Raw genomic sequence first — 12429 nt, 5'->3', positions numbered from 1 at the left:
TAACATTTAAAAGTAATGGAGATAGATATGAAACTGATCAGGATGGCGAGACGAGTTGATTTCTGAACTTCTGTATGAATGTCTGTACCTCTATTTACGCAAGCGATCATATCAAAATTCCAATTTTAAAAAGTGCGCATGGCCCTGCCCACTTATAGGTTTAAAATATGTATCTTAGTGTAAAATCAATAGAACTTAATAGAAGATACTGACTGAGATTGGTAGGTGAATAGAAATAGAGATGTTGAGATCATTAGATTACACCACAGCCCCTACTCCACAGTCTATTTTGGATCTCTCGGTATCGATAGAGGAATGCTTCTCCTTCTCTACTAAACTCACCCGAAAGTGACTATTGAAATCTAATCTTTGGACGATTAGTCTGATTTGTTTATATTTAGCTGTTTAGGATGGCGCTCTGCGCGTAATTTTTTCGACTTTATCCTTCTAATTCCCTAATTTTAATAGCAACACTTGCTGCTACTTTCTAAGTATACACGTCTATGGGCAGTTAAGTGCCTTGGTCGGACATGACTTAATTGCCCCGGTAACCCCTGCACAGGCTGCTCTTTGTATTTCATTTAGTTTCCTGATATTATATTGTTTCTTTAATGCTGCCCAGCGCTTCATAAGTTAGAATTGGTCTAAAGATACCAAACATCCAAAGGACTATATTTGGTTTAAGGCCCCAGTTCCTTATAAGTATTATTTTGCAAGTGTAACAGGCTATATTATATACGTTTTATTTATTCGTTTTTCAATGTTAGTCTTCCAATTATGTTTGGTATCGATTTCAGCCTTTAGTTATTCTGTTGTGGGGGACAGAGAAATTGTTGTACCACTGAAAAGATTGAATCGCGGTTTTTTTGTTTTAATCATGAATCATCAGTTCTGTTTCACTAAGTTTAACACTTAGCCCATAGGTGTAACCTTCGTAGGGCGCTTTCAATAATCCCACTGGTTGTGGAAAGAAACATCACTGATATCATCAACACTATGTCGTCTACATAAGTTATTGCTTTCCCTTCTCCTACATTGAGTTGAAGTAGTATGCTATTCAGCGCCACCACCCATAAAAGCGAAGAAAGGACGCCTCCTTGAGAAGTGCCTCTGCTTACGTAGCTTGTTCGTGTCGCTGAGCCATTTGATGCTATATTTATGTTGATCATAAGCTTCGATCGTGTTCCCCATATACCGAATATAATTATTTTAGAATTTTCAGCGTACTCGTATATATCGGTCAATACGCAAGATATCTTAATTAATTATCTTAAGAGCCAAAACCTAATGGAATCTGTAAACCTTTACCTGTCCAAACTCTTGTTCGTGTAAATATCGCCAGTTGCTTTGTCCACCACAAAAGCATTGTCCTCATTGCCCAACAACAAATAATAATAGACATCCCTATTGTGTTTACTACGCGCTGTAGCTTGTATGCGTCCGATCTTAACATCTCGACCACTATTCTCTTTGATCGAGATTTTATAAGGATTTCCAGCATCCGAAAATTCAGGGCGATTTTCATTAGCGTCAACAATGCTAATGCTAAGGAAGCGTAATGTTTCAAATGGTGTTGGATTGCCAGCATCGCGAGCCACTAAAATGATGTCATAGCTAAGGGTAAAAAATTGGAATAAAAATAAAAAAATAAGTTGAATGGAAGAAGCAAGAGGCAATTCAAAACACGCATTTACGTACTTTGCGCGCTCTTTGCGATTCAACTCGCGCTTGGTGCGCAATTCACCGGTTGTTGAATCGATACGAAATTCATCGTTCTCCTGCACATTTTCGTTGTTCACTTGTAGATGATAGGAGAGCACGCCATTCTCATCGGTATCATTGTCGGTTGCCTTAACGGTAATCAGGAGATAATCTTGTTGCACAATATCCTAAAAAAAAAACAAAAAGAAGCAGAGTATGTAATGTAAAACATACATGTTAAAGAAATCTTCACTTACACCCGGTATCTCGATGGTGGCATTCGATAGTGCTGGTATCACGAATACTGGCCGATAATGATTCACACCCATAACTGTGATCAGCACTCTCGTACGACTCTCCATCGTACCCGAACCTTGTGTATCGCGTGCGACAATTTCTAATGCATACACACCCTTCTTGCCGCTCAAACTTTGCGCTGGATAAATAATGCCGGTTTGCGCATCCAGCCGGAAGAGTCCTTGCTCATTGCCATCGGCAATGAAATAGCGCACATCACCAAATATACCCTCATCAGCATCGAGTGCCTTCACTTGCAATAATGCAGCCGGCGGACTAACGGCGGCATTCTCTGCCAGCGTTGTGGTGTATTGAGTTTGCGTGAAAATTGGTGCATTATCATTAACATCCAGCACATTGATATGAATCTGAGGTAAAGACAAAATGAAAATGTATTAAATAGAAGCGGAAAATATTTATAAATATTATTTTCTGTGCGTCTTTACCGCTGCTGTTGCTGATTTTTGCACCGTAGTCGGCGCTTTGTCCTGTGCCAACGCCGTCAAAGTGATCTCGCTAATCTTCTCACGATCGAGTATCGTGGCATCGGCCACCATTATGCTGCCGGTGTAGGCATCAATGCTAAAATATTTATTATACTCGCCAATTAGCGTATAAGTAATCTCGCCGAAGGTGCCAATATCAGCATCGAATGCCTCTACTTTGCCGGCGACTGTGCCGCGCGGTGAATTTTCCGTCACATTGAAGTGATACTCCGATTGGCTAAAGTGTGGCTCATTATCGTTCAAATTGATTATGTCCACGGTGACTTCAGCGGTCGATGTGAGTGACGGCACACCGGTATCGCTCACTGTGGCAATGAATTTTACCTCTTTCAGTGTTTCATAGTCAATGCGCGCTGTTGACGTGATCACACCTGTCGCCTTGTTAATGGTGAAGTATGCATTTGGTGATATGTTGTATTCACCAATGGTTGAGTCATCGTCATACGCCTGTAGTGTGGTCAACACTGAGCCGATTGGCTGTTCCTCGATCATTTGTAGCTTAATTACAGGAGTTTCGGCGGTCCATGGCGGATTGAATTTCTGAAAATTGAAATTATTATTTAAATTTTAAAAATACGCATTACAACACTGTAGATTTGTTTGTGTCAACATGAAAAAAGAAAACGAAAATATACTAAATTTTTTTAAAAATTTTCCATTTCGAAAATTCCACCAAATTATGCAAAAGTATAGCAGCTCAACGGCATGAACTCGGTTGTTGAAGCATCGGATATACCATATGGAAAATTCAAAATCTTATTTATCAACGTTTTTACAATATTATATAAAGCGGCCACATTAAGTCCGCGTAAACTTGGCTTGGATTTGAGAACAGTGAGTGTATTTTGCTGAAAGTTCATTGTTATACTTGTTTTTTTTTACAGATTAATAACGCGCTCGAAAATTCCTGTTGCAACACTTTACAATCGCATTTGCACATGATATTTGTATCACTGCTCATTTTAGCGAAATTCATTTTTGGTTATGTGGGACTTGCGGCCAACATTATAGCATTGTGAGTATGTGAAATTGCTTTTAAAAATGTCGATAAATCAATTTAAGTGGAACTGAAGGTGTTTCACGGTCTTAAAAAAATATATGTATGTACATATATAGGGTGATGCATATAGTGTTAATGATACTCTTGCTCGCTGAAAACCTTGAGAGACAGTCAGGTATGATATTCCGTGGTGCGAAATAAATCGTTTTAAGCTTTATAATTGTCTCATCGGCTTATCTGTAAAGCCACAAGTGATCGTCAAGTATGCAATACACCCCCATAAAAAATACTTCTTTTTTCGAGATAGTCCCTCAGTTTTTGAGATATCGACCTGAAATTTTGCACATTTGTAGTAATCGCCGATATCGGACACTATGGTATATAGCTGCCATACAAACTGATCGATTAAAATTAAGTTCTTGTATGGAAAACTTGTTTTATTTGAGAAGATATAATACACGATATTTGGCAGGTATTATTGACGAAGACAATGCTTCAATCTCCGAACAAACTGTTCAGTTCGGCACACTAGAACATATAGCTGCAATACAAACTGATCGTCAAAATCCAGATAAAAATCTTTATAAAGGATCGTTATTCCTTAACAAATGACCTTAATTCGATTTGAAGATTGTTTATATTCAGCAATGTGGCTAGAAATAATACTTTGGATCCAAACCGTTGGTCGGTTACGTATTCAAATTTAGCTAAAAATATAGCTTGTATGGGCAATGCACCTGTGAAGGCATAGCTATGATGCAGCCAAATTAAATTTTTTTTTTTTAACAAATTCCAGTGAACGGTTGCGTAAATCCACCCTATGCACCACCCTGTAACAATTTGTCGATAACTCATATTATACCTATAACTTAATATTATATGCTCTTGTTGCGTAGATTTCCTATTTTGTCGGAGGAATTTGGCGATCTTTTGGTTCCATCAATTTACGCCCAATTCGTGGAGAATATAATATTCACCACTTTAGAAGTAATAGTCGGTGGTTTAACGATACGCTACTGCATGCCATGCAAAATATCTCTATTCAGCATATTTTTGGCAAAAAATATAATACAAATTACCGTTGGCATATCAGCGCTGTGAGTAATTAGCAATAATATATATTTATATAAAAACTTATCATAGACGTAGATATATGTAAATTGGGGTGGGTAAAAAAACAGAGTAACTTTTTTCGCTTGGTACCCTGAAAAAAAAATTGCCTTTAAATAAACAAACTTCAGGCGTTAATATCTTTCAAACGGTCAGATTTACGTGAAAATCTTAGGAGACCTTTTTTGTAGAGAATTTCATTTTTTCAAGTAGTTGGAAGTGGGATTTGATTTTTCTATCTTAAATATCTATCTTAAATATAAGAAAATTGTAATGCGGAGAACCTTTCCGCTACAATTAAAAGCTCATACTTGGAGTGATTTTTTCAGAAGTGTCAAAACACCTATTTTTCATAGTACCAAGCGAAAAAAAATTTGAATTTTTTTTTACCCACCCTAATATACATATATATAATTTTGTATAAATGTCTTATAATTATTCACAATTCCTTTTAGCAACATATACACAGACCTTCATCAAAGTCTCATGTACCATGTAGAAGGAACTGACTCGGATATTGAAACAAATGAGACGGAATTATTTTTGAAAAAAGAAAGTTTCATTTAAATTGGAAGCTGATAAAAATTACAACAAAAAATTTTTTTAAAATTTTTTATTGCCCCACAATTGTGTTCAATTTAACTTACCGGCGGTGTTTTGTTGACATCAATGATTTGTATATTAAGCAAACCACGTCCCTGTTGCACAGTGGGCGCTGTGCTGTCCGTAACAAGTACGCTAATTCTTATGACCTGAAAGAAAATAAAGAAATTATTGCATACAAATTCTCTAATATTAAAGTTTCTACTTTATTGTCTTACCGCAAAGAGGTCACGATCCAGCGCCTTATTTACGATCACCTGCCCCTTGCGATTTATGGTAAAGTATTCTTTGAACTGTTCACTATTTGGCACCTCTTTGCCGTCCTTATCGATGGCGACAACATCGGTGCCAGCAAATTCGAGAGCGCTGTAAGTGGGCACATCAGGATCGAGTGCGATGAGAGTGTGAACCAAAGTGCCAACTGGCGCATCCTCGGGAATCTAGAGGAATAAAATTAAATAATGAGAAATAAATAATAATTATAAAATAAATAGATAAAAATAAAAAAAAAGTTAAGAAAGGCTAAGTTTCAGGTTAGTGCTCGCTTCAAAAATTACAGAAATGAGAAATTTTTCGGAGATTTCTACAAAAATTTAATATGAAGATAAGCTATCTACTGTAAAAGCAACAGAAAACACAATTTTACGATTTTACAGTTCTCATTCCTAAATGAGACAACTTATTGAATAAATAACCGTGGATCAAAGATCAATCTGAATACCAGTAAACAAATATATAGAGAACCAAGAGTGAGAAATATTTTATCATATTTTACTGTCAGTAAAACGCAACAAAAGTAGAAAATTGGAATTACTAGAAAAGAATGAAGATAGGCCTATTTGGCAATTTCCGTCTAGTTTCTAGTGGAATACGTACACAGGCAGACAAAAGACAACTTGCAAGGCCAACTCAATGCATCTGAGTTCCAAATGTTATGCCATTTTATGCATAATTAACCACTCACCGTTGCATGCTGCGTTGCCGGCGTGAAGTACGGATCTTTATCGTTGCTGTTGTTTATGTTTACCGTCAGTGTAGTTGTGCCCGAAAGACTTGGTGTACCCAAATCGGTTGCGAGTACTTCGATGTGATAGGTATTGCGACGGTCATAATCCAGTTTGCGCGAAACAAAAACATCGCCAGTACGCTCGTCAATGCGGAAATCATTGAAGCTGCCATGCTCGATGCGGTATCTACAATAAAAAGTGTCAAGTGAGCTTTTAAAATTTGGGTTTTAGAGTGAGAAGTAAAGTTAATTAAACAAAATTTATTTTAAATTTGAATAGGCAATAACATAATGTGATCGTAAGGTACGTGCCATATGGAAATCTAAATGTTTATATCAAAAATATTGCTTCCTTTCACATTAAGACACTTTGATTACGGTTAGTATCGTCGATAACCCACCTGATCTCTGCATTTATGCCTGAATCTAAATCTTCAGCTTGCAGCTTCTCTACGCTGGTGCCGATTTCGGAGTTCTCCTCCACCACTGCCGAATATTCCTCAGCGAGGAAGCGTGGCGCATGATTATTCACATCCCGTACCGTTATATTCACACCACAATTTGTAGTGAAAGCACCATCATTCGCTTCGACGGCGAAAACCAAATAGTCGCGCTTCAGATAAGTCACATCCAGTGTTGCATTCGGACGTATCGTTATCTGGCCGGTACGCCGATCGATGGCGAAAACACTTGTGATTTGCTCATCACCGATAATACGATAGGTTATGTCCGAAATGGTGTCAGCATCGCGCGCCTTCACCACTAACGGTGAATCGAACACGTGTGCGCCTTCATCAACAGCGGCGCGGTACAATGGACTCTCACACACGGGCGGTGAATCGTTGGCATCGGTCACTGAAATACGCAGCGGCACCACCGATGTTTGGCCTTGACCGCCGTCGTCGGTTGCCTACACATAAGAATGTATATAAGTACACGCATAAAAATGGACGAGAAGTGAAAACGAAATTAAATTCAAAGCATATGTCCACAAGACAAACTTGAAATTTCAAATCGAAGTCACATAATTGCAAATGAATTTCAAATAACAACCACAAACTTACTACCCAACTTGTATGTATGGGAGCTGTGGCAACAATTACAAGAACAACTATAAGAACGCTATAAACATAATAATAGCAGCAACAACAACGCGTGCTGAGCTCGTCACTCACTTTGTATGACAGAAAGTACGTGGTCTCCGTTTCATAGTCGAGGCACGTACGCGGCACCTCAGTTCGTCGGACCATCTCCGCTTTGGTTGTTGGCGTTGCGAGGCGGGACGTTTCTGTTGCGCTAGTTTCCAACATTGTCGGCAAATGGGTGGGTAATACTGCTGATGGCGCTGTAGCTGCTGTTTCGCTAATGACATCGTTAATGTTGCTGCGTGCTTCCGATTGTGTAACGACTTTATACTCTACCGTTGGTTCTGTATTGATATCTAGCGCATTAAAAAGTGCAGCACTGGGCTGTTCATTATCCTCCTCCTCCGCCGATGATGTGGCGGTAAACTGCAGATGGCTGTAGTTATCCATATTGGCGAGCGGGAGTGATGCGTAATCTGTCGAATCGGTTTGCGCGTGCAACTGACGACGCTGCCGACCAACAGGTCCATCTGCGCCGTTAGCCAACGTTGCCGGGCAATCGGCTAATGTTATTACACCAGTTTGTTCATTAACGTGAAAGAGTTCAGCACCGGTACCCGACAGACTATAATGTATTCCCGCATCACCATATTGACCTGAATCCACATCTTTCGCTGTGATGGTAGTGACATATTGACCGGGCGCAGCCGCTTCCGATATACTTGCCGAATATGATTCATGCTCGAACATTGGCTTATTATCGTTGGCATCCAACACAGTTATTGTAATGGTAGCTGTTGAGGATAATTTCGGTTTCGTATCCGTCTCCTCGGCAATGACGAGCACAATAAATTTACGCTGATTGGGATTTTCATAGTCCAGTGTGCCATTGCCGACGCGTATGTTGACTTGTGAGAAACCATTTACATACTTGGGTTCCACCTCAAATACCCCGGATACATCATCCAAGCGTAACGAGAATTTCGAATTAATGCCAACATCGTGATCTGTCACATTCATGTCAAGTGGGAGTGGCGTACCGGGTGCTGTATTCTCTTGGAGTGAAACTTCATATTCTTTCTTATTGAAGCTGGGCGGAGAATCGTTTACATCACGTATGGTTATGGTGGCCTGAGCGGTGGTGCTCGTAAGTGAGTCACTGCTGGCGGTGCCATTCACAAGTTCACGAGCCTGAAACAATTAAATAAATAAAGAAAGAGAGCTTAAAAAAGGTAATTTGAAAGAATTTTAATTCAAAACAGACAAATATTTTGAAATGTGACGAGTTTCGATATTGCGTTCGTGCCAAATCTATATATGCCGTTGGAAAGGAGAAGACGAGCAGAAGTCCACAACGTTCTTTTTTTGCATCTACGTCAACGAAAAAACAGGTAAAAATGCGTTGGCGCAAATTTAGCGACTACAACAACTACAAACGCGGTGGCGCATTTAACACAGTCGTATACAGAAGTACATTTCGTCGCTACTCTGTATAAGTTGCAACAACATACACATATCGGGTTATTGTGTATCGTTTACGGCGGATTTGTGGTTTCGATTTTTTTCCACTTGCAATTGTGTTTGGACTTTACGTGTTCCAACATTAAATTCTGTAACAATTACATTTTTAACGCACATTAAATTGCAGGTATTGTTATTGTATAGTGAAAAAAAAGTGGAAATAACCTTTGATGGCATTCGTTTTATTTTGGTTAGTTAGAAATTTTTAGTTAAATTTCAAGTGCCCTATTTGGTAGTTAAATTTTTAATCATTTTTTTCCAAGGTTAGTTAGTTGGTTGAATCGACATCAACAGCACTTCAACTTGAGAGATAATTTTTTCTTAACACTACACTACACTTCCAAAAAAAAAACTCCAAAAAAATTGTAATTAATTGAGCGAATGACTGATTAGCAATAAATATCAACTACTAACTATAAACTCACCAACAAAATTTTGCACGAGAAGGAATTATGAATTTTAATTTTTTGTAAATTGATTTTTGTAAATTTTGTAATTTTTTTAAGATTTTGTTCACATTTCGTTCAAGTTCTGCAATAAAATTTAAACACTAGTAGCATTATTGATCAATTGTATTTTCTATTGGACGAATTTCGATCACTGGCGACTCTAGTACATAAGGCATCATTGTTTCAGAAGATAGTGTTCGGAGTTCATTTTGATTTTTAACATACTTTTTTGGCGAAGCCCATAATATTTATTATAAAAATATGGGTTAGATCAAATTACGAGGCTGTTCGCCGCGACGAAGATCACGCGTACCACACTTGATCTGTTAAAAACCTTACCTTTCTTAGATCAAACATTATTAAGTATGGATCAAGAGACGTTGAGGTGGTTATTTACAATCGAGCCAATTTGCTCAGTTCATCGAAGTTAATGCATCCAGTCACCCAGCTCATGCGAAGCCTTGCCGGTACAAGAAAATCAGAATGATAAAATTTGTTATATTAGGGCAGCAAGATTCTCAAAGCTCAATGATGAAAAATAAAATTTTGAGAAATAGCTTGTATATTTACAGCGCTGCTTAATTTGAACGGTTACAGAGAGCATCTTCCAACAAAGAGCTAATCTTTGATTTGAGAGGTCGTGATACAGGAATCGTTTGTATCAATGCTAAGGACTTCTTCAACTCACCATCGTGTTTCTTGTTTGTATTCTGAATACTATTATCGAATGATTGAACCCATAATATGTCATTAAAATACGACTTACCCTAACGGTGAGTGTTATCAAGCCGGTGCTATCGGGAAGAGCTTCGCGATCTAAAGGTTTGGCGGTACGTAATTCCCCACTTTTTTCATTCAGTAAGAAATAGTCCATGGGATCTAAAAAAGTGTATGTTAAAAATTAGTATTTAAAAAAAAAAGTATTACAGCTACGAATTAAATAATTTATATACGTGCACATATAATATAGTCAAAACTATAGATAAACTTGGATTTTACACATTTCAAGCGGAGTCAAAAAGATATGGCGCTTTTAATCAAATTTATGTGATCGATTTTTCATATGAGCTCAGTCAAAGCTATGGCCAGAAACTATATTCAACTTAACGTCATCTAAGCAAGGCCAATGGGACCCGCTCATCTGTTACTGATCTAGATGTTAACAAGTTCCCACGCACTTCTAAATTCTTGAAATACCTGCAAGTAGTTAACTGAAATCGCGATTACTCTCTACAAACCGTCATCAATTTCGGGGTACCAAACCTCAGCTGTCACATCCACATTCAGGTTACTCATTATTCTATTTGGGAAGTAGCCTCTAGAACCTATATCATATAGAAACTGTAACAATCACTGTCAAATTGCGTCCTGACTGTTCGAATATTGGATATTGCAAGAAAATATTTTCAATTTTACAAAACTATTCAGACAGGCAATCTGAAATTATGGTTAAAGGAGAGATGCTAAATCATTAATAGTTTTAATCAAAATACATGTTATTTAATATTCTCTTAGTGCATTCTGCTATGCCCAGTAAACGTCAACGAGTAAAGCGTTGAATATATGGAACATAGGGTTCAACTTTTTGCTTATGAGCTTTTTATAACGATCTGACTACACTCTACTTGCGAACATCCAAACGTTTTCTACTATCTTTCCAGCGAAATCAAGGAACCCTCGACAATACGTCTTGTACAGGCAAGACCAAGATTGAAATAACTGTCAGAGAGAGTTAGATAGGCTCACATAATAACAGTCCTTCAGGCTTGCGAATATCTCCACATAGAAGATATTTATTAAACCCTACGGATATACATATATCCCGTAAAGTGAGTTAATAGCATAAAAAGTTCTTCCAATTTCCCCGCGTATCTATTGTTTCGACCAGATATGGATGTAGAAATATTATTTATAAAAGACTAATTGTTCTCATAAATGAACAATGGTCTGTGCTTGTGTACTTTTATTACGTTACGTATAGATTGTATGTATGTGTGTGTATTCGCAATAAATCTGCCTTTCAGCGGTCAATAACTTATCAGATAATTGCGTAAAATGCCGCCACCATTAATCAACTTAATTATTGCACTTACTCGTTAACAAATCGTAAACGATTTTCCTCGGTTCGCCTGTGTCGCCATCGCGTGCCTGCACCTTCAGCACCAACGTACCAATGGGACTATCCTCATCGATGACCGCCGACAAGGAGCCCTGAAATACAGGCGGCTTATCCTGTACATCCTTGACGCGTACTTCGAAATTCGTTTGTGATTTATGTACGCCATCCTAAAGAAAGCCGAAGCACGAAAGTAAAGAAATTACAAAATAAAAGAAAAAGAAAAGCAATTACAACAATAAAGCAATGAAATGATAAATAAGCAGATAAGTCAAAATGACAAGCACAAAGAGATGTGCCGAGTGGTTGCAACGGAGAAATGTTGTTAACAACTTAATTTCTTATTAAAAAGTCACCAATTGGTAATTGTATAAAGCCACCCGCTATGTTAAGCCATCTACCGTACATCCCTTGTTCCCTATTCCCCGTTCGCGCTTTACTTACCGTCGCTTCAATTTGAAAGTGATAAATCATGCGTTGATTATAATTCAGCGTGTCATTCAGCACAACGGCTGCCTTTAATACGGTTGGCTCACGCGATAATGGCTCCAAACGGAATCTGTATGCGAGGACGGCATGAAAAGACATTTGTGAAGTGTAAAGTGATTGTTAATTTTATTAAAAGTAAACAAGACATAAGTCATTTAAATGAAATGTTTTTTTTAGCGCGAGAACTTACTTGTTGCACGCCTCTGGACTCTGCTCTTGCGGCAGACATTTAAGGTCGAGACTCTCACCGATGGTATCGCGGTCTGTTACGAGTATTTGATTGAAGATGGTTGTGCCGATGGCGGCGTTCTCGTTCACATCTGTCTCATATGGTGTCTGGGAAATATAATAAAAAATATATTTGTCTCACAAAAAAAGATTCTTAAGAGATATAAGCTCATATAGTATTAGTAGCTAGTGATCAGGGGTTTAACTAGCGAATGCCCTCCGCTGTCAGCAAATATCTATATATATCGAGCCTGATAGAAACAAAAAATTTCGGTAAAAAGCAGGAGATTATCTCACTGGATCGATGTTGCACCCTTT

General features: G+C 38.1%; 2 protein-coding genes across 5 annotated transcripts in view; one reads left to right on the top strand and one right to left on the bottom strand.

Moving 5' to 3' along the window:
* The window catches only part of Cad87A (cadherin 87A), a 127878-nt gene that overhangs the window by 5636 nt on the left and 109813 nt on the right, over positions 1 to 12429 (bottom strand). For all 4 annotated transcript variants that reach the window (XM_014230067.3, XM_014230068.3, XM_070107907.1 and 1 more), the window contains 13 exons: positions 12074 to 12219; positions 11839 to 11953; positions 11372 to 11564; positions 10045 to 10157; positions 7399 to 8499; positions 6625 to 7133; positions 6182 to 6410; positions 5436 to 5657; positions 5262 to 5366; positions 2445 to 3044; positions 1959 to 2366; positions 1699 to 1889; positions 1309 to 1614 (listed from right to left, as the gene is read on the bottom strand). In XM_014230067.3, coding sequence (XP_014085542.1) covers positions 1309 to 1614; positions 1699 to 1889; positions 1959 to 2366; positions 2445 to 3044; positions 5262 to 5366; positions 5436 to 5657; positions 6182 to 6410; positions 6625 to 7133; positions 7399 to 8499; positions 10045 to 10157; positions 11372 to 11564; positions 11839 to 11953; positions 12074 to 12219 — 4238 coding nt within the window. The remainder of the gene's footprint in view (positions 1 to 1308; positions 1615 to 1698; positions 1890 to 1958; positions 2367 to 2444; positions 3045 to 5261; positions 5367 to 5435; positions 5658 to 6181; positions 6411 to 6624; positions 7134 to 7398; positions 8500 to 10044; positions 10158 to 11371; positions 11565 to 11838; positions 11954 to 12073; positions 12220 to 12429) is intronic.
* LOC106614361 (uncharacterized) lies at positions 3089 to 5407 on the top strand. Its single transcript, XM_014230069.3, has 4 exons — positions 3089 to 3338; positions 3389 to 3519; positions 4401 to 4601; positions 5070 to 5407. The coding sequence occupies exons 1-4, from the start codon at positions 3210 to 3212 to the stop codon at positions 5179 to 5181; spliced, it is 573 nt and encodes a 190-aa protein (XP_014085544.1). The 5' UTR covers positions 3089 to 3209; the 3' UTR covers positions 5182 to 5407.

This window comes from Bactrocera oleae, chromosome 2 (assembly GCF_042242935.1).
Source record: "Bactrocera oleae isolate idBacOlea1 chromosome 2, idBacOlea1, whole genome shotgun sequence".
NCBI classification, from domain to species: domain Eukaryota; kingdom Metazoa; phylum Arthropoda; class Insecta; order Diptera; family Tephritidae; genus Bactrocera; species Bactrocera oleae.
The sequence above is the reverse complement of the archived record's forward strand: the minus strand, read 5'-3'. Positions and strand labels throughout refer to the sequence as shown.

Coding starts and splice junctions, on each gene's coding strand:
- LOC106614361 (XM_014230069.3), top strand. CDS start 3,210: ATGAACTCGGTTGTTGAAGCATCGGATATACCATATGGAAAATTCAAA. Junction 3,339..3,388: donor TTGGCTTGGATTTGAGAACA/GTGAGTGTATTT, acceptor TTTTTTTTACAG/ATTAATAACGCGCTCGAAAA. Junction 3,520..4,400: donor GCGGCCAACATTATAGCATT/GTGAGTATGTGA, acceptor CTTGTTGCGTAG/ATTTCCTATTTTGTCGGAGG.